We start from the raw sequence: 19043 nt of genomic DNA, 5'->3' as shown, positions 1-19043 counted from the left end.
AATGGTAGTCGTTTGTACAGTAACTGCAAAAAGCCCTAGTAAAACAAAGCAAAAGTACAGTAACTGACATAAAAACAAAGCAAGAATACAGTAATGTCAGTTACTGTACTTTTGCTTTGTTTTACTAGGGCTTTTTGCAGTTACTGTACAAACGACTACCATTTTTCTCCAAAACGACACACATTTGAGATAAGATATTTCATCACATAACAAAGGATGCCTTGAATGTCATGAAAATGATAATAACTCATTTTCGACCAAAAATGCAGTTACTGCCTTTTTGCTTTGTAGGGCAGTATATTCATGTTGGGTCATGTCATTTTCAGGCAGGACCCTGAACGAGAGGCCTAGGGAGGGAGAGGTTTTAAAAGGAACAGTTATGTCTATATAGTGTAGCATAGAACTATTATAAGTGACTGTTTGAAATAAAAAATGAATAAATTAAAAAGAATATCCTTGGAGAATGTGATGCCATGTGCATAAACACAGCCCACATGATCAAGGAAATAAAAAACAAAAAGCCAAAAATGTCCTTAGTGAGGCACAAGGGTAAAGAGAAACTAGAGAGTAAATAATACAGAGTAAATATTGTTACATTTTGAGGAAAAATGTTTATTGAATAAACACAGTGTAAGAAGACAATTAAACAGCTAGTTCATATTTTATGAACTTTGTCCAAAGGCTCCGAAAGGATGTCTCTTATTCAGCATGTTCAGCCTAGAGAGAAAACAAGAAAAAAGATTTGGTAGTCAGCAGTATTTATTCTTAAAACAAAAAGTAAATTAAAATGGAATGAAAATATGTGGCTTGTAAAAAATGTAAATACCCCATTAAACTAAGGTGCCCACATATTAATCTTTTTTTTTTTAAGAATATTTTTTCTGGCTTTTTTGCCTTTAATGGACAGGTTAGTAGAGATAGACAGGAAACAGGAGGCAGAGAGAGGGGGAATGACATGCAGGATAACCCCCCACATATTAATCTTTGTAAACTATTATCACATGGTTACCTTTTTATGATCACGGCTTTTGGCTCTCAGCTTGTTGACCTGGGATTCAGCAATGTCAGCACGCTCCTGAGCTTCCTCCATCTCATTCTGGACCTTCCTGAACCTGGACAAGTGAGTATTGGCTTGCTCCTCCTGCAAAGGGTTTGGAGTTGAAGTATGTTGTATTTTTTAATTTTACATCATATAAGTATGTTTTCTTTCTGTAATTTTTGATTGGTGTGACATTCCTGTATAAAAAAATGACAACAAATGTGACTCACAGCCTCCTCTGCCTGTCTCTTGTAAGCCTTGACTTTGAGCTGCAGCTTATCCACCAGATCCTGAAGTCTGTGCACATTCTTCTTGTCCTCCTCAGTCTATACAAAAGAAGCAATGTTACTGCGCTATATAGAGAGAACATTTCAAAACCAAGAAATCATGATAGTTTTTTAGTTAAATCCCAACTTACCTGGTAGGTCAGCTCCTTCACTCTCCTCTCATATTTGCGGACTCCCTTAACAGCATCAACTCCACGTCTCTGCTCAGCTTCAACCTCAGTTTCCAGTTCATGAACCTGTAATGTGATGATGTATAGTATATCAAAACCTTGTAAAGGAATTTTTGCAGTGAGAAAAGTGAATTAATTCTACATATTGAAAGTATGAAAGTGTGATTAACACCATGAAGCAGATGTATTAAGAGCATACCCTTGACTCCAGTTTCTGGAGCTGCTTCTTGCCACCCTTCATGGCCAGGTTCTCAGCCTCATCCAGACGGTGCTGCAGGTCCTTGACTGTGACTTCCAGGTTCTTCTTCATCCTCTCCAGGTGAGCACTGGTGTCTTGCTCCTTCTTTAGCTCCTCAGCCATCATGGCAGCCTGAAATGATGGGCATCATGCATAAACAAGTGTGTTGTGAAGTGAAGTTGAATTTTCTAAAAAGAAGACTCACATCAGTGATAGCCTTTTTGGCTTTCTCCTCAGCATTTCTTGATTCCTGAATTGAATCGTCCACTTCACCCTGAACCTGTACAAGGTCAGACTCCAGCTTCTTCTTGGTATTCAACAGGCTGGTGTTCTGAAAATTAAAAAAATATATATGTTATGTATACAAAAGCTGGTATGTATACTATATTTTCTTGTTAATTATTGAATATAAACCTGAGAGTGAAGCAGTCCAACACGCTCACTAGCATCAACCAACTCCTGCTCAGCCACTTTGCGTCCCCTCTCTGTCTGCTCAAGAGCAGCTCTGAGCTCCTCAATCTCAGCCAACATTAGGCCATTTCTGCGCTCCACCATGGCAACCTGCTCCTTCATGTCTTCCTGTCCTCTGACAGCATCATCAAGGTGCAGTTGGGCATCCTGATAACACGTGCAAGGGTAAAGACTTAACTTTCTTTGCTCTGTAAGATTTGTTTATTCATTGATCAGACAAAGCTCACCTTGAGCTGTCCCTGGACATTCCTCAGTTGTTTCTGGGACTCAGCAGCCTGCCTATTAGCATGACTCAGCTGAATCTCCATCTCATTCAGATCTCCCTCCATCTTCTTCTTGACTCTCAGGGCATCATTCCTGCTCCTGACCTCAGAATCGAGAGTGCTCTGCATGGAGTCAATGACCCTCTGGCTGTTCCTCTTGATCTGCTCCATCTCCTCGTCCTTTTCTGCCAGCTTCCTGTCTACTTCACCTTTGATCTGGTTCAGTTCAAGCTGAACACGGAGAATCTTGGCTTCCTCATGCTCCAGAGTACCCTTAAAAGAAAAAGTTGAACATATACTTAAACAATTTCAAATTAATACATGCAATTTAATTAACTCTTATCTTTTATATTTTATCACACAAGTGGTCTTTTTGTATTGTAAATGATATTTTTACCTCGGCTTCCTCCAGTGCTGACTGAATTTCAGTTTTTTCAGTCTCCACGGTCTTCTTGGATTTCTCTAGCTCATGGATGCTCTTTCCACTCTCACCAATCTGTTCAGTCAGGTCTGAGATCTCCTCTGCAGTATATTAAAAGCCAAAATCCATTGCAATTAGGTATATACATTATATGTAGAAACCACATTTTTCCACCACTAACTTTCATGACCTACAGCTACAGAAGTCAAGGAAGAAGCTGTATAATCACTACAATGAGGAATTAATATTACTTTAAATATTGTGGGATTGACTTACGCTGCAGGTTCTTGTTCTCTCTCTTCATGGTCTCTAGATGATCCAGAGCTTCCTCATAAGAGTTCTTCATCTTGAACAGTTCAGTGCTGAGAGAGCGAGCCTCTTTCTGGGCTCCTTCCAACTCTGCCTGGCCCTCCTCATATTTCTGTTTCCATTCTGCAAGGACCTAGAATTATATAGATCAATAACAATGATTAATTACCAAGATCATTTTGTGTTTCATTCAAACCAGTGTGGTTTTGATTTCCTGTTACCTTATCAAAGTTTCTCTGCTTCTTGTCAAGGTTGGCAGCCAGAGAATTAGCTCTCTCTACATCAATCATGAGATCCTCCACCTCAGCCTGTAACCTCTGCTTGGTCTTCTCCAGAGAGGCGCACTTTGAGTTCACAGCCTCAATGGACTCCTCAGCATCCTGAAGACGCTGGGCAAGCTTTTTCCTGTTGTGAAGAATTGTTTACACTTAATTGCATGTTGATAATAAAATATGTGGAATGTTTTCTGGAAAAGCAAGCAATTGAATTGAAGACTAATTTAAAATGACTTACTTGGACTCCTCCAGCTCCTCAGTGCGCTGGATAGCATCAGTCTCATATTTGGTTCTCCACTGAGCCACTTCACTGTTTGCCTTGGACATTCCTCGTTGCAGCTCAGCTTTAGCCTCTTGCTCCTCCTCAAACTGCTCTCTGAGCAGATCACAGTCATGGCGGGCTGATTGAACACCATGGGCCAGGGCATTCTTGGCCTGATGAAAAATTTAAGACATATTTTACTGACCAGACTAATTCTAACCCTAATCCTGTTTACAATGCCAAGGATAAAAGTATTTTGGTAAATGGTCTTCATAATGTTTATGTCACTGTGACACACTGTGTGTGTTTCACTAAAAGAATGGACTTTCCAACAATATTTTTTTCTCTACCTACAACTATCATTCAACCCCTTTAACTGTCCTATGTCTGTCTCCATAATATCTAACCCTTTAACAAAGTATTTCCTCAGTAGGTAAGAAAAAAAGGGTGCATTAATATTATGAGGCAAATTTTAGGTAAAAAAATAAATGAATTAACTTAAATGTACTCTCTATTGTGGTTGAGTATATGCAACACATTTTTTAAAAACAAATTGGCCCCAACTTATTTGGAAAAAATGATTGTTTTTAGAATATGTGTCATGTATCATTCTCTGCTCTCTTTTGTGGTTACACCATGGGACATTTTCAGGAGCACTAAGTCTTACTTTTGATTTAAAAAATCAAACACAAAATCTACATATTGATAAACCTGATGCATGCTTTTAAAACTATTTGAATTTCTCATCTTGCCAACCCTTATTGCCTACAATTGTCTCTCATTATTTTCTGTTCATGATTTTCTGAAGTTTTCAGATTTTCATTGTTTGCAATGATAATGACTGACAATTACTTCAAATGAAATGGAGTACCCAGTTCCACCAGTAGGCGAATAATAGGAGATACAAAGGCTTTATACCTTCACTTCCTCCTCAACGTGTCTCTTCAACTCCTCAATCTGCTGAGTGTAAGCCTGTTTGCCCCTGGTCAGCTGGGAAACAAGAGCATCTTTCTCCTCAAGCTGGCGAGAAAACTCACCTGAATGACAAAATGTTAATGAGTCATTTATCAAAATGATCATATGTGGTTTTTTTTACTAGTTTTCATCACAGGTGACTCACCATTCTCTGTTTGCAGTCTTGCCCTCTGTGCATTAATGTCATTCAGCTGGCGCACATTCTCATCATTTTTGGCCTTAAGCTCACTCAGCTGGTCCTCAACAGTTCTGCACATTTTTTCCAAGTTACCCTATGAAAACAAAACATTTAGAAATATTAACATGAACAAAGCAAGTGTCTTGCATTTGTCTAAGTTGGAGACTACTTCATAATTATCCTATACTGTATAATCCATATTTATAACCATTAATGACAGCCAATATTTCAGTTATAAACTTACTTTGGATTTAGCTACAGCCTCCATGTTGCTGGAGAGATCATCAATCTCCATCTTGTACTCGCTCTTCTCCTTCTCCAGCTTCTGCTTGACACGCTGGAGGTTATCAATCTGCTCTCCCAGCTCTGCAACGCTGTCGGCCTGCTTCTTGCGGAGAGCTGCTGCGGTAGCTTCATGCTGGAGGGTTGACTCTTCAAGATCACGGCGCAGTTTCTGGAACTCAGCCTCACGCTTCTTGTTCATCTCAATCTGAGCGGCTGTTGCTCCACCAGCTTCCTCAAGCCTCTCACTGATCTCCTCAAGTTCCCTGGAGAGGTCAGCCCTCTGTTTCTCCACCTTTGCCCGAGCAGCCCGTTCAGCCTCAATTTCTTCTTCCAGCTCCTCAACACGTGCCTAGGTTGGATGATCCCAATATAAAGAAGGCTTGTTAACTGAACACACCATGAGCAGTGATTTTTCAGTATAACATTCATATGAGTATAACATTCATTTCAAATACTAACCTGGAGCTCCTTGATTTTCTTCTGAAGCTGAGCACCAAGAGACTGTTCATCCTCAATCTTGCTGAGCAACTGGCTGGTCTCAAACTCCTTCCTGGAATAGGAAAAAAAGATATTACTGTTGTATTGCATTATGGCAATGAATCATTGTAAGGATTAAACATAAAAACAGAAAACGTACTTCTTGATTTTCTCATCAGCTTGCTGTTTGTCATTCTCCAGATCCATTATGGATTCCTGGGCCAGTTTCAGATCTCCCTCAAGCTTCCTCTTGGCTCTCTCAAGGTCCATACGGAGCTTCTTCTCTTGCTCCAGTGATCCCTCAAGCTTTTGAGATGATATTATAACGTTGACATTAAATAATGTTTTGAATTTTTATCATGGAATGTCGATTCTCACACACAAATGAACAATACAGATATGTTATCAAAAACAATGTTTTCTCACATCGTCCACTTGTTGTTCCAGCTTAGTCTTGGCCTTGGTCAGAGTGTTGACTTTGTCTTCCTCTGCCTGGAGATCATCCAGTGTTTGTTGGTGAGCCTCTTGGAGGGCTTTCTTCTCCTTGGTCAACTTGGCAAGAGACTCATCTTGAGATGCCATCTCCTCTGTCAAGTTTTTCACCTGAAAATGTCGGCAAAGGGGCATTATTTCCATCACTTTATACCCATATGTTTGAAAGCTAACATCAAATACATTGCCTTTTAAAAAAATAAATAAATACAGGATTAAAATGATTCCAACCTTGTTTTCTGTGGCATGTTTCTCCTTCTCCACTTTAGCCAAGGTGAGCTCCAAGTCATCAATATCTTTCTTCAGCTCAGAGCATTCATCCTCCAGCTTCCTCTTCTTGCCAGTCAACTCAGCATTGATTTCCTCTTCATCTTCCAGTCTCTCGGTTGTCTCTTTGAGTTTGGCCTCAAGTTGGATCTTGCTCTTAATCAGGCCTTCACACCTTTCCTCAGCATCTGAGAGGTTCTCAACTTCCTACAGTATATTTTAACATACAGTAAATTAATGGACAATGTATTCTCTACATGTACATACATAGTTGAAGGGTTAATAAACATGTAAAAATGTTAACTACAGTATTCAATTAATGGAGTGTGGATATGACAGTCACTCTTGCTTTCGTATCCTACTTACCGCAGACACTTGCAATTGCAGGTCATTCTTTTCCTGCAGCAGGGAAACCATCTTCTCCTCCAGCTCCTTCTTCTTGGCTAGAGCAGTAGCCAGGTCTGTCTGCATCTTCCCATAGTTCTCCTTCATTGCAGACAGCTCTTTCTCAGTCTCAGCACTCTTCAGAAGAGGCTTGATCTTGAAGTACAGATTCATCCATGGCCAGTTTTTCACATTCATGAATGAACGGATATTGTACTGAATGGAGAAGATAGCTTCCCTGGAAAATTAATACGAATAAAGTGTAACTTTTCTGTAATGCTATTTCACTAAAAACAAAAAAAACTGTTATGAATAGAACAGTTCAGAGTACTGTATGATAATCCTACCTCCTCTCCATCATCTTTACAAACTCTTTCCTCATGAGGTATCCTCTGCTGAGAGCTTGAGTCATGGTCACCAGAATAAACAGTTTTTCATCTCTCATCTCCTCCAGAGCACCCAGCAGACCCGCTTTGAAGAACACCTGTGTGGTTGTTTGAAGGGACTCAGTAATCAGCATTCTCTGATACAAAAGAATGTATGTACATACCACATATTGACATTGTTCATAGAGATTAACCTTTGTGTGTCCAAACATGTATTGAGTGCGATCCACGTCAATAGAGCCTAGCAGCTTCTCACTAGCTTTCTTGTTGTCAATGAACTGTCCCTCAGGGATGACGCTGGCATTCAATACTTTGTATCTACAAGAAAATATTGTATTGTTACTTACAATGGCCCCACATCTTGGTGGGCTGTTTTTAACTCAACTGAAATCAACTTGATTTGCTTATATTAAATGATATCACCTTTGCTTGAAGTCACCATAGAGGATTCTGCTGGGGAAGCCCTTTCTGCAGATTCTGATGCCTTCCAGCACACCGTTACACCTCAGCTGATGGATGACCAAGAAGTTCTCCATAAGGCCTGAAAGTTCCAAAATCATATTCAAAATGTTGGTTTTCATCAATGTGTCACATTCAGTGTGCAAGATTAGGCCGGGTGCTTCTTACCTGGGGTCTTTGATTCATTAGGAATGAGGCAACGGACAAAATGAGGGTGAGTGCTCCTCAAGTTGGTCATCAGCTTGCCCAAGTTCTCCTGTGGATCAGTAACATAAGAAAAATGGTCAACAGTATTTCAAAATGATGGTTTTAATAGTTTAAAATATGAAACAATACGTACCCTGAAAAGAGCAGACACAGTCTGGAAGGAACCACCCTTCTTCTTCTTTCCACCCTTGCCACCACCACCAGCAGGCTCTGTTTTCACAAACATTAAATTTAATTAATGGCACTGAATAAGTAACTGATCTTTTTGAAGTTTTCTCTGTGTCAATTAATTGTGCATTATACATGCATGTATATATTAATACACAATAGTCAGCAGCTATATTCAAGGCCTGAACCAAGAGTAACAGACACATGGTTTCTTACTCCTCACTACAAACATAGTGAATGTCGTATAACATCATAAATTGCAACTGATTAAGCTGCTAATAGCTAATGTAAATCTCATTGTTGATCACTTTCTAGTACAGGCAGTAATAGAAAATAGTTTTTAAAATTGTGGTTAAAAAAATGTAACGTGTTTTTGATAGAACATATATCAGCTGTACTGTTACTCAGAGTTCCTGATCACTCTACTCAATCTTATTTCGCACCTTCTGCACCATGTTTTGCATACAGGAAGCACAGAAGTTTGTTGGAGGCCTTCTGGTAGAGCTGGATAACTGAGTCATTCAGGGGATCCTTGTTCTTTTCCAACCAGCCAGTGATATTGTAGTCAACTGTACCAGCATAGTGAATCAGGGAGAAGTGAGCCTCAGGCACACCCTTTTTAGGCTTTGGCTTCTCAAAGGCCTTGGTCTTGCCAAGATGCTGATCATGCAACTTGTTCTTGAAAGAAGTGTCAGAGGCCTTGGGGAACATGCACTCCTCTTCAAGGATGGAGAAGATGCCCATTGGCTGAGAAAAGAAATCACATCGAAGGTTTAACAGTGGAAGCAAACATGATTAAAAAAAAAATCCCTTTGGCTTCCGGTTAGCGAGCAAATGGAGTAGACGTGTGGCGCGAGTGCTCCCGTGAACATTGAACTTTTTAAACCACTCAGCCCTCCAACTTTCATGCCAAACGGAATCCCGTTTTCTTTTTTTACTTTTTCTCTCTTTGTTTCGCCTAAACAAGTCCTGTTACCTCTGAAATGGCTGCGAAAGGCGGTAAGTCAAGCAAAAAGGAAGACGCTAGCGAAAGCTTAACCCTAGCAGCTATCACCAAGCTGCTCGAGGAACATCGTGCAGCGTTAGCCACCGAGTTCAAAACATCATTCAGCCAGCTCGACTCGAAACTTGAGCAAACGCGGCTTGCAGTGGAGGACCATGGCCAACGTGTCTCGTCTCTTGAACTCGCTACAGAAGACCTCAGTCAACGAGTCGTAGACCTCGAGGGCATTTGCTCGACTCTACATGATGATAATACTCGGCTAAAGGCTAAAGTTACCGACCTGGAGAGCCGAAGCAGGAGGCAGAACATACGTATCCTAGGTCTACCGGAGTCCATTGAAAGCGGATCTCCTACCGAGTTCTTCTCAAAGCTGCTGTGCGAGATGTTTGGGAATAACACACTGCCCTCACCACCAGAAATCGATAGAGCCCATCGTTCTCTAGCATCCAAGCCGGCTCCTGGACAGCGACCACGGCCAGTCATCCTCCGCCTACACCGGTACCAGACGAAGGATCTTCTCATCAGAGAGGCACGGCGTAGAGGGAAACTTGATTATCACGGCCAGCCGGTTCGCGTTGTGGAGGACTACAGCCCCGAAGTTCTCAGTCAGCGAGCAGTATACAGCGGAGTAATGGCAGAACTTTATAAACGGGGTCTGAAGCCTGCTCTCTTCTACCCCGCCCGGCTCCGTGTCACACTGTCTGGTGGGGAGAGAAAGTGGATCAGCTCCGTGGACGAGGCGCAGAAATACATCGAGACCCTCCGCAAGTCTCCGAAGCCGGCAGAATAGGACTGTTGAACAACTCACTACCGTTTGCAGCCCTGCCATTCTGCAAGTTCAGTGCCTTTTCAGCTGGCGTTGTTTGTTTACATGGGTGAGCATGTTTAAACACCCGGTTCATACGTGAGTATCTACTCCCCGCTGCCCTTTGCTGACAACTGTTACCGATAATTTTTCAATTTTGAAAACTAATACTGTGCTGTCCGGACACCCTGTATTGACAATGTGCTTGAAACTTGATTTATTCTGATTTTGCTATCACATGCACCCTTTGAGAGCGCCATATCTAATTTAACCTGACTTGGCAAGTTCTAAAAATGCCAGTATAATACATTTTTCCACTCTATCTGCAAGCTCTGTATTGATTTTGGTTAACAATTTTAATACTACATTATTTAGGCCAGGAATTTATATCTGCTCTCTCTTTTGTTATCATATGTCAGAGCTCAAATCAGGGTGTCTAAGTCCCATTTTGAAAAGGGAATTCCTTTTTTATTATTATTACCTTTTTTTAAAATTATTATTATTATCATTATTATTATTTATTATTATTTAAAAAAAATCTTTTTCCTTTTTTAATTTTTTAATTTTTTTTAATTTTATTTATTTATCATTATTATTATTATTTATTTATTTTTATTATTTTTTTTATTTTTTTCTCTTTTAAATATACATGTTGGTTTTGAGGTGCTAAGTCCATGTATGTTCACGATAAAGGAGTATAGTTAGTTTGGTGCGAGTTAGGAAGATGTGTCATTGTAAAATGTTGGTTCTGAAGAGCTTGCTGCTTTTTTTCTAGCAGCTGTCTTGGTTGGGGTGGGTGGGTTGGGGGATTATATCATTGCCAGAAACGTTTTGACATTTCCTATGAAACTAACACTTTGCACTAGTCACATTCATGCCTAGGTCACTGTTCTTACATCCTAATCTTCCTCGTCAAATGGTATGAGTAGACATTTGAATCTGGCGAGCTGGAACGTTAAGGGCCTAAATCACCCTGTTAAAAGAAGAAAGGTCTTTTCACATCTAAAACATCTTAAAACAGAAATAGCCTTCCTACAAGAAACCCATATTTGTAGTTCAGACAATAGCCGTCTACTTTCAGGATGGTTGGGGCAGGGATTCCACTCCTCATTTCATGCCAAACCCGAGGAGTTTCAATCCTTATCAGACGGGATGTTTCATTTGAACTGCATAATGAGATTTGGTCGATATGTGATTATCTCTGGCAAATTATACAACACACCAGTCGTACTTGTAAACGTTTACGCTCCAAATATAGATGACGTAGTCTTCTTTGAACGAGTGTTCTCCCTGCTCCTAGATCTTAATATATATTCTCTCATACTCGGTGGCGACTTTAACTGTTGGCTTGACCCGGTTTTGGACCGATCCTCTACGAACCCTGGCACAACGAGTAAGTCAGCCCGTTTTATTCAGGCTTTTCTTTCTGACTATGGCGTCTGCGATGTGTGGCGCTCTCTACATCCATGCGATAGAGAATATTCTTTTTTTTCACATGTTCATCACACATACTCAAGGATTGACTATTTTTTTATTGATAACAAATTGATTCCCCTAGTTCACTCCTGTGTTTATCAGAGCATTGTCATCTCTGACAATGCTCCTATCGCCCTAACCATGTCCCTTCCTGACCTGCCACAAGAATACAGACAGTGGCGATTCAATTCAACTTTGCTGTCTGATGATAATTTTGTTAAATTCATGGAGAAGGAAATAGCTTTCTTTCTTACTACTAATATGTCTCCAGACATGTCTAGTCTAATTGTCTGGGATTCCCTCAAGGCTTATATCCGGGGACAGATTATATCTTACACTGCGCAAGTGAGGCGGAAATCCTATAAGGAGCGATCAGACCTTGCCCACCAAATTAAAGAGATCGATAAACAATATGCTCGGACAAAATCTCCAGACCTTTACAAAAAACGATTGGAACTAAAGACCAAATTTGACCTGCTTACCACCCACTCAATAGAACAATCACTCTTAAAAAGTAAAACCATGTTTTATATATATGGAGACAAATCAGACAAATTGTTAGCTAACCAACTTAAAGGCTCCAAGGCTAAACAAAATATCTCCAAGATCCGGTTACCAAACGGCCATATAACTATGGATCACTTACAAATTAATGAAGCATTCAGGGACTTTTATTCCCAACTATACACCTCAGAATCCCAGACTAATTGTGATGATATCTTAGATTTTTTAAATAGTCTCAGTATTCCCAGTCTCTCACCAGATCTAAAGAAGAAATTAGAGGAGCCTATATCCCAGGCAGAAATAGCAATAGCCATTTCTTCAATGCAGTCGGGTAAGTGTCCGGGCCCTGATGGCTTCCCAGCAGAATTTTTAAAGACATTTTCCTTGCTTCTTTCCCCATTGCTATGTTCAGTTCTCTCAGAATCCTGCAGACAAGGTTCCCTCCCTCCTTCATTTTCTGAGGCCATTATTACTCTGATAGCCAAAAAAGGTAAAGACCTGACTGAATGCGCCTCCTACAGGCCTATCTCCCTCCTAAACACGGACGCTAAAGTTTTAGCCAAGGTCCTAGCCCATAGATTGGAGAATACCCTCCCCACAATCATATCCAAAGACCAAACAGGCTTTGTTAAAGGCAGGCAGTCCTACTTTAACATAAGACGACTGTTCAACATTGTCTACTCTGCCTCTGAAGATGTCCCTGAATGTATTGTTTCTCTCGATGCCGAGAAAGCATTCGATCGCGTTGAATGGGTCTACTTATTTACTGTGCTGAACAAATTTGGTTTTGGTCCAAACTTTACTTCATGGATTAAATTATTGCATTTGCATCCCACAGCCTCAATTCGTACTAACTCCCAACGGTCAAGACCTTTTAGTTTGCATCGTGGAACCCGTCAGGGGTGTCCCCTCAGTCCCATGCTTTTCGACATGGCTATTGAACCACTTGCCACAGCACTTCGTTCTTGTCTTGTGGGTCGCATCAACTCAATCAAAATGACCATACTACCTAAATTTCTGTACCTCTTCCAGGCTTTACCACTCTTTATCACTGGATCCTTTTTCCAACTTCTCGACTCAGTTATTTCTTCATATTTATGGCTGGGTAAACGACCACGTTTGAACAAGATTCATCTTCAAAAGACCAAGGTGACAGGGGGTCTGGCCCTTCCAAACTTTCGTTTTTATTACTGGGCTGCTAACTTGCGCTGCCTTGCATTTTGTTCCTCCTGTTATGGCCAGCCTGACTGCCCTGACTGGGTGGCGATGGAGTTACGGTCAAACGACAATTTGTCAATTCTTGCACTCCTTGGATCCTCACTTCCACTTCCCTCACTTAGATCAATAGGAAATCCAGTGGTTAAACATTCTCTAAAAATTTGGGCCCAACTTAGGAAGTATTTTGGTTTTCATAGCTTTTCTCTGCTGAGCCCTATTGCATCAAACTACCTTTTCAAGCCATCCTGTCAGGACTCTGCCTTTCAAGAGTGGCACAGGAAAGGGATTGTACGTTTCAAAGATTTGTTCATAGACAACAGTTTGGCATCATTTGAGCAGCTTAGTAGAAAATTCAGCCTCCCTAAGTCAAATTTTTTCAGGTACCTTCAGGCAAGACATTTTGTTCTCGCTCAGTCGACCAGATCTGCAACAGCAGCAGATTCGACTTTTGTTGACACCGTCCTTTCTATAGATCCACTTAAAAAGAGGCTCATTTCGGTTCTTTATGGCAAGCTGTTGGAGCTTGGGAGTGCCCCCACCGATAAGCTCAAAACTGCATGGGAGGAGGACTTGGGTTTTCCTTTATCAGAGGTACTTGGGTTTCCATACTCAAATTGGTTAATTCAACCTCCCTCTGTGCACGTCACTGTTTAATTCAGTTTAAAGTGGTACACAGGGCTCATATTTCAAAAGCAAAACTGTCCTCCATATACCCGGATATTAGTCCATACTGTGTAAAATGCAAACATGCGGTAGCTTCTCTCATTCATATGTACTGGTCCTGCTCAGGCCTTGAGAAATATTGGAGGGAGATTTTTCATACACTTTCTCGGGTGTTACAGGTCAAATTAGAACCAAACCCTTTGACCGCTCTGTTCGGGGTCATGGGAGGGGATAAAAAGCTAACCACAGCAAAGCAACGCACTTTATCCTTTGCCTCCCTTCTGGCTCGACGAGCAATTCTGCTCAGGTGGAAGGATACTTTCCCTCCCACTCATGCGCAATGGCTAGAAGATATCATGTCCAGCCTAAAATTGGAGAAAATTAGATACTCACTTCAGCATTCAAATAAGAAGTTTCAGAAGGTGTGGGGCCCCTTCCTAAAAGAATTTCAGACCCTTTAAAGGCTTGGCCCTTGAGTACAGCTCAGCTATGCTGCTCACTTGTTACACACTCCGTGCTTTTGATTGAACAGTGATCTTATGCTATGACTAGTAATCTGGCAATGACATGGGAGGGATTATTTTATATACCGTTCAATTTCATTATTTATTTATTTTTTATTTAATTTTTTATTTATTTTTTATTCTTTGTGTATTTTTTCTACATCTCATTTGTGCATGATGTGATTGACGTGTACCCACACCCATCTCATGTCTCTGTAATGGCTATCCAGCACTGCACATTTGTTATAATGAGAAAATGTTAATAAAGAGATCTTGAATTTTAAAAAAAATCCCTTTGACTTGATGGACTACTGACCTTCTCAATAAGCTCAATGCAGGCAGCCAAGTCCATACCAAAGTCAATGAACTCCCAGACAATGCCTTCTTTCTTGTACTCCTCTTGCTCCAGGACAAACATGTGGTGGTTGAAGAACTGTTGCAGTTTCTCATTGGTGAAGTTGATGCAGAGTTGCTCCAGGCTGTTGAACTGTAATTATGGTGACATAATGAGTCATAGAAAAACATTTTTGACATGACTCAAATATTCTTCAGATCACTCACATCGAAGATCTCAAATCCTGCGATATCCAATACTCCAATGAAGTACTGTCTTGCCTGCTTTGTGTCCAGCATCTCATTGATACGGATGACCATCCACAAGAACATTTTCTCATAGATAGACTTGCACAGAGCACTGACAGAATTGTGGACCTAGAAATAAAGATTTTAGAATGATCGCAATCATATTTTCTTGTTAAAATGGAAATATTGCCACTTTATATGTTCATATATTGGACTTTCTTTATCTTACCTGTGCCACAGTCTGACCTTTGGTTACCATCTCATTTCCGACCTTGACTCTTGGGTAGCACAGAGCTTTCAACATATCGGCTGAGTTCAGGCCCAGGAGGTAGGCGATTTTATCAGCCACTGATGGAAAACCAAACTGTTAACCATCTGTGAACTGGGATATGTTTACAAATATATGTTATTAATCAATGGTAGATTTTCTATAAGATATCATTATCCGAGTTACCCTCAGTGCCATCAGGTTCAGCCTGCTCCTCACGCTGCTTCTGCTTGAATTTCATGTTGCCATGATGCATCACAGCACCAGTCAGCTTGTAGATGCCCTGCTTCTCCTCACCGGTGAAGCCCAAAATGTCAATAGCAGTCTATATTGAACATGAAGAAGAGTTATTGGTATTTGAAAAAACTTCCCGGTTGCATTAAGCATGAAAGATAAACTTAACTAAAATGTTTTCTTACATCTGTTGCAATGAACTCCTCCACATCATCAATGCTCTTCACAGAGATTTCACCCTGACTGACCATTGGGTAGTCATAGGGGTTGGTGGTGATCAGAAGACCCTCTATAGGAGCACAGTAAAAATACACATCATGGCTTGGTCTTGTCTCTGGCATTATTTAAGTTTCAGTGTACAAAGTAGCATACCCAGGAGCGCAGGTTGGTGGCCAGTCATCAGCTGATAGAAGATGTGGTAGCTCCTTTCAGCAGACAACTGGAAGGTTACACGGGACTTCTCCAACAGATCTAAGAAAAACAAATTTAACCAGACACTGTGTGATCACTCTATTACAGTTTAAAACTGTTACTTTATCAAAACAATATGACACTCCAGATTAATCTTGATTCACATCATGGTTGAAACTTACAAGTTTCAATATCAGCTGAAGCCAGCTTCCCAGAAGAGCCAAAGTGGATTCTGATGAATTTACCCTAGGGAGCCAGATCATTGATAACATCAGAGGCCTGTACTACGAAGCTGGATTTTCTCTTATCGAGATAACTTCAGGGTTAACCCTGGGTTTTCCGTACTACGAAGCTGGTTCACTTCTTACCGGGGTAAATCACCATGGTAACTTATGCTGAACGGCTAACCTGCTCCGGAGCAGGTTATGTTCTGGATAAGAGATCAATGAGTACAAAAGCACCACCTCCTGACCAATCAGTTCTCTTAGAAAATGACCTGCCCATTCTTATAAGATCCTGTCAACATTGGTGCGCGGATCGTGAGAGGAGCGCTTAGGAGAGAATGAGTTTTTAGTGATAGATGCAATTTTTTAATTGGCCAAAATATATATTTAAAAAATAATCATTGAGGCATGTGGGGGATATTATTCTGTAGGTTTGACATCCTGAGATCAAAGTGTCAGGGAGCATAATAACTGTATTTATTTATTGTAGGCCTAATTGTAAAAAATTGACGAAAATATATATTTGTAAAATAAGCCTTGAGGCACATGAGGGATATTAGCCTGTATGTTATACAGTTGGCTTGACATCATTCACTCAAGTGGTTGAAGCGCATTACAGGTTTGTATTTTGAATGTTGAATATTAAACTAACTTAATGTCTCTATGAAAGGAAGGGCACTGAGGAAGCGATCTGCCCCAAACGTCTGTGCCGTAATAAAGTGACATTGTGTGATCAGAGTGCTGTCCGTTTATATTGTCTGATAAATTAATATTGTATGATCTCGTGAATTTACACATTAACAGAGTCGGCAATTTTCTGCCAGCATTCCTTCCTGGTTTTTGCTGCTGCATCATCAGTGTTGCTTTTGGCCTGGATGATGTTTGAATTCTTCATATTTTTGAAGAATAATTGTCTGCTCCTCCATGGTAAAGTAGTCTGCTCTGCAGGGTTTCTGCATGTTTGTGATTGGTCAGACGCTGCAAACACCTCCCCTTTATGTGAGCGCGCAGAGATCCAGATTGGAAAACCCTGGGTTGATTTACCGAGTTGATAACCAGCTTCGTAGTACCGTTTATCCTAGACTGCGAATATCTGGATAAGTCAACCCAGGTAACTGAGAGATATCCTGGATAGGTGAATCCAGCTTCCTAGTACAGGCCTCAGCTTTTGTAATTTAGCGACAATATGTCTTGAGATGTTCCCTGGATTACTTACAAAACGAGAGGAGTTGTCATTCCTCACAGTCTTGGCATTACCATAGGACTCCAGCAGAGGGTTGGCTGCAACAATTTGGTCCTCAAGGGAGCCCTGCAAGAGAGGATTTGAGTTACATGAGCTAAACATTCACATTAACTTTCCTCTGACAAACAATTTTATATTAAACAACCAATTTACCTGCATCTTTCCAGGAGTTGGCTCAGCCTTCTTGGCTCCAATAGCTGCAATTGTTGCAAAGTACTGGATGACACGTTTGGTGTTGACAGTCTTTCCTGCACCGGATTCTCCACTGGGGTATAAGAGACACATGTCAAGATACTGCTTTATTATCATCATATGATTTAGCATTACAGTTTCTGTTATACTTACGTGATCAGGATAGACTGGTTTTCACGATCTGAAATACAAACATAGACATTTCACATGGATTTCTTTTTTGTAATTCCCTCAATAAACTTATGTGTAAGCTTAATTCTACATGATTTAACACTGCTAACTTTCATTTTACCTGTGTGCATGAACTGATAGGCATTATCAGAGATGGAGAAGATGTGAGGTGGTGCCTCAATCCTCTTCTTGCCTCTGTATCCTCCAACAACTACAGCATCATATACAGGAAGCCACTTGTAGGGATTCACAACAACACAAAACAGCCCAGAATAGGTCTGTAATAGAACAAATAGAAAGTAAACACAGTATTAACATTTAGATTCTCAGATATAAATACTCATTGCATTAGTTAAGTGGAAACTTACGTAGATCATCCATGATGCAAAACGCTCTTTGAGGTTATACAACACAGTAGGCTCGTTGAGGTGGGTCATCATGACCATGTCCTCAATTTTATCATACTTTGGAGGGTTCCTGGGAAAGATTTCATCTTCTTTTACAGTAAGTTCCTGGAAAAAGAGAAACAGTAAAAGTGGTTTTCCTAAGATTTCTTTTTCAAATTTAGAGTTCATCAGATGGATGTCCTTGTTAGCCACTGTGTTAGTATGAACTCAAAGCCACTAATTATTTTTCACTCATAATTTTAAACAAATATTAATATGAAACAAATGACAAAACCCCAACATAGATAAATGTCTTCATTGGAAATACACCTACCTGTCCATCCTCAGTCTTAATGGTGACTTTGCCACCATCTCTCTTCACAAGTACACCCTTAAGATACATTTCTTCCTTATGCACCACAAAGAAGGAAGTTTTGGCATCAAAAGGAGCGGCTTGAGCCTCAATCCTTTCCTTCTCTGGCTTCCGGAGGTAGATGGCCGCCGGGCCATAGCACTCCATCTCTGCGTCTGTGCTCATGGTGGCACCTTAGTGGAGACTGAAAAGATCACAGAAATATCAGCATAATGTAGAAATGTAAATCTGGTATCCATCTGACGTTGGAGATTTGACATGTTTTACCTCAACTGGCTCCAAAAAAAGATGACTGGTACAGTATGTGATGGAGTGTCAAGATGCTATGAAGAAGATGGTGAAACATGAGTACAATATTGTTTTTCAGTTTGTTTCTCTCAGTTTGTTTTTCTTATTCTCTCAATCTTACTTGCAGAATGTCAGGGAGTCGTAAAACTTATTCACTTAACTATTAAGTGCCAGCTGTACTCAGTTCAATCATCAATTTTCAAAACTGACTTCCACAACCAGAGAAATAGTGCTCCTCTTAATGGTCACTTAGTATACAGTATGTGTTGAGACAGGGTATGTACTGGATATAACTAACTGTGTGAGTATTTCAAGAACTTGCTTTGAAATAATGTTGATATGCCATGAAATTCCATCTGAATGTCGCCTGAAACAAAGATGAATCAAACAAAAAAATATGGACAAAATACATTTGTAATTACTTTAACTTTACTGACTGATCAAAAGGAGTTAAAACTGAGATCATAGTTGATACACTCACCTATG

At 40.4% G+C, this 19043-nt stretch overlaps 1 protein-coding gene across 1 annotated transcript; it reads right to left on the bottom strand.

The window, feature by feature from the left end:
• Window positions 1-699: 699 nt before the first annotated feature.
• On the bottom strand, window positions 700-18434 carry LOC128359788 (myosin heavy chain, fast skeletal muscle-like). Its single transcript, XM_053320112.1, has 39 exons — window positions 18231-18434; window positions 17879-18022; window positions 17632-17788; window positions 17493-17520; window positions 17301-17412; window positions 17121-17213; window positions 15863-15926; window positions 15642-15740; window positions 15455-15558; window positions 15222-15360; window positions 14997-15115; window positions 14747-14896; window positions 14502-14672; window positions 8457-8760; window positions 7979-8055; window positions 7807-7894; window positions 7603-7720; window positions 7374-7497; window positions 7141-7277; window positions 6776-7031; window positions 6374-6616; window positions 6077-6253; window positions 5811-5956; window positions 5633-5723; window positions 5133-5522; window positions 4856-4982; window positions 4654-4772; window positions 3712-3908; window positions 3420-3603; window positions 3166-3331; window positions 2866-2990; window positions 2433-2741; window positions 2149-2352; window positions 1940-2065; window positions 1696-1866; window positions 1458-1562; window positions 1270-1365; window positions 1010-1141; window positions 700-717 (listed from the first exon to the last, which is right to left on the bottom strand). Exons 1-39 carry the CDS (start codon window positions 18432-18434, stop codon window positions 700-702), a joined length of 5814 nt encoding a protein of 1937 aa, XP_053176087.1.
• Between the last annotated feature and the right edge of the window lie 609 nt (window positions 18435-19043).

The sequence above is a fragment of the Scomber japonicus genome, chromosome 6, assembly GCF_027409825.1.
Source record: "Scomber japonicus isolate fScoJap1 chromosome 6, fScoJap1.pri, whole genome shotgun sequence".
In the NCBI taxonomy this organism is placed as follows: domain Eukaryota; kingdom Metazoa; phylum Chordata; class Actinopteri; order Scombriformes; family Scombridae; genus Scomber; species Scomber japonicus.
The sequence above is the reverse complement of the archived record's forward strand: the minus strand, read 5'-3'. Positions and strand labels throughout refer to the sequence as shown.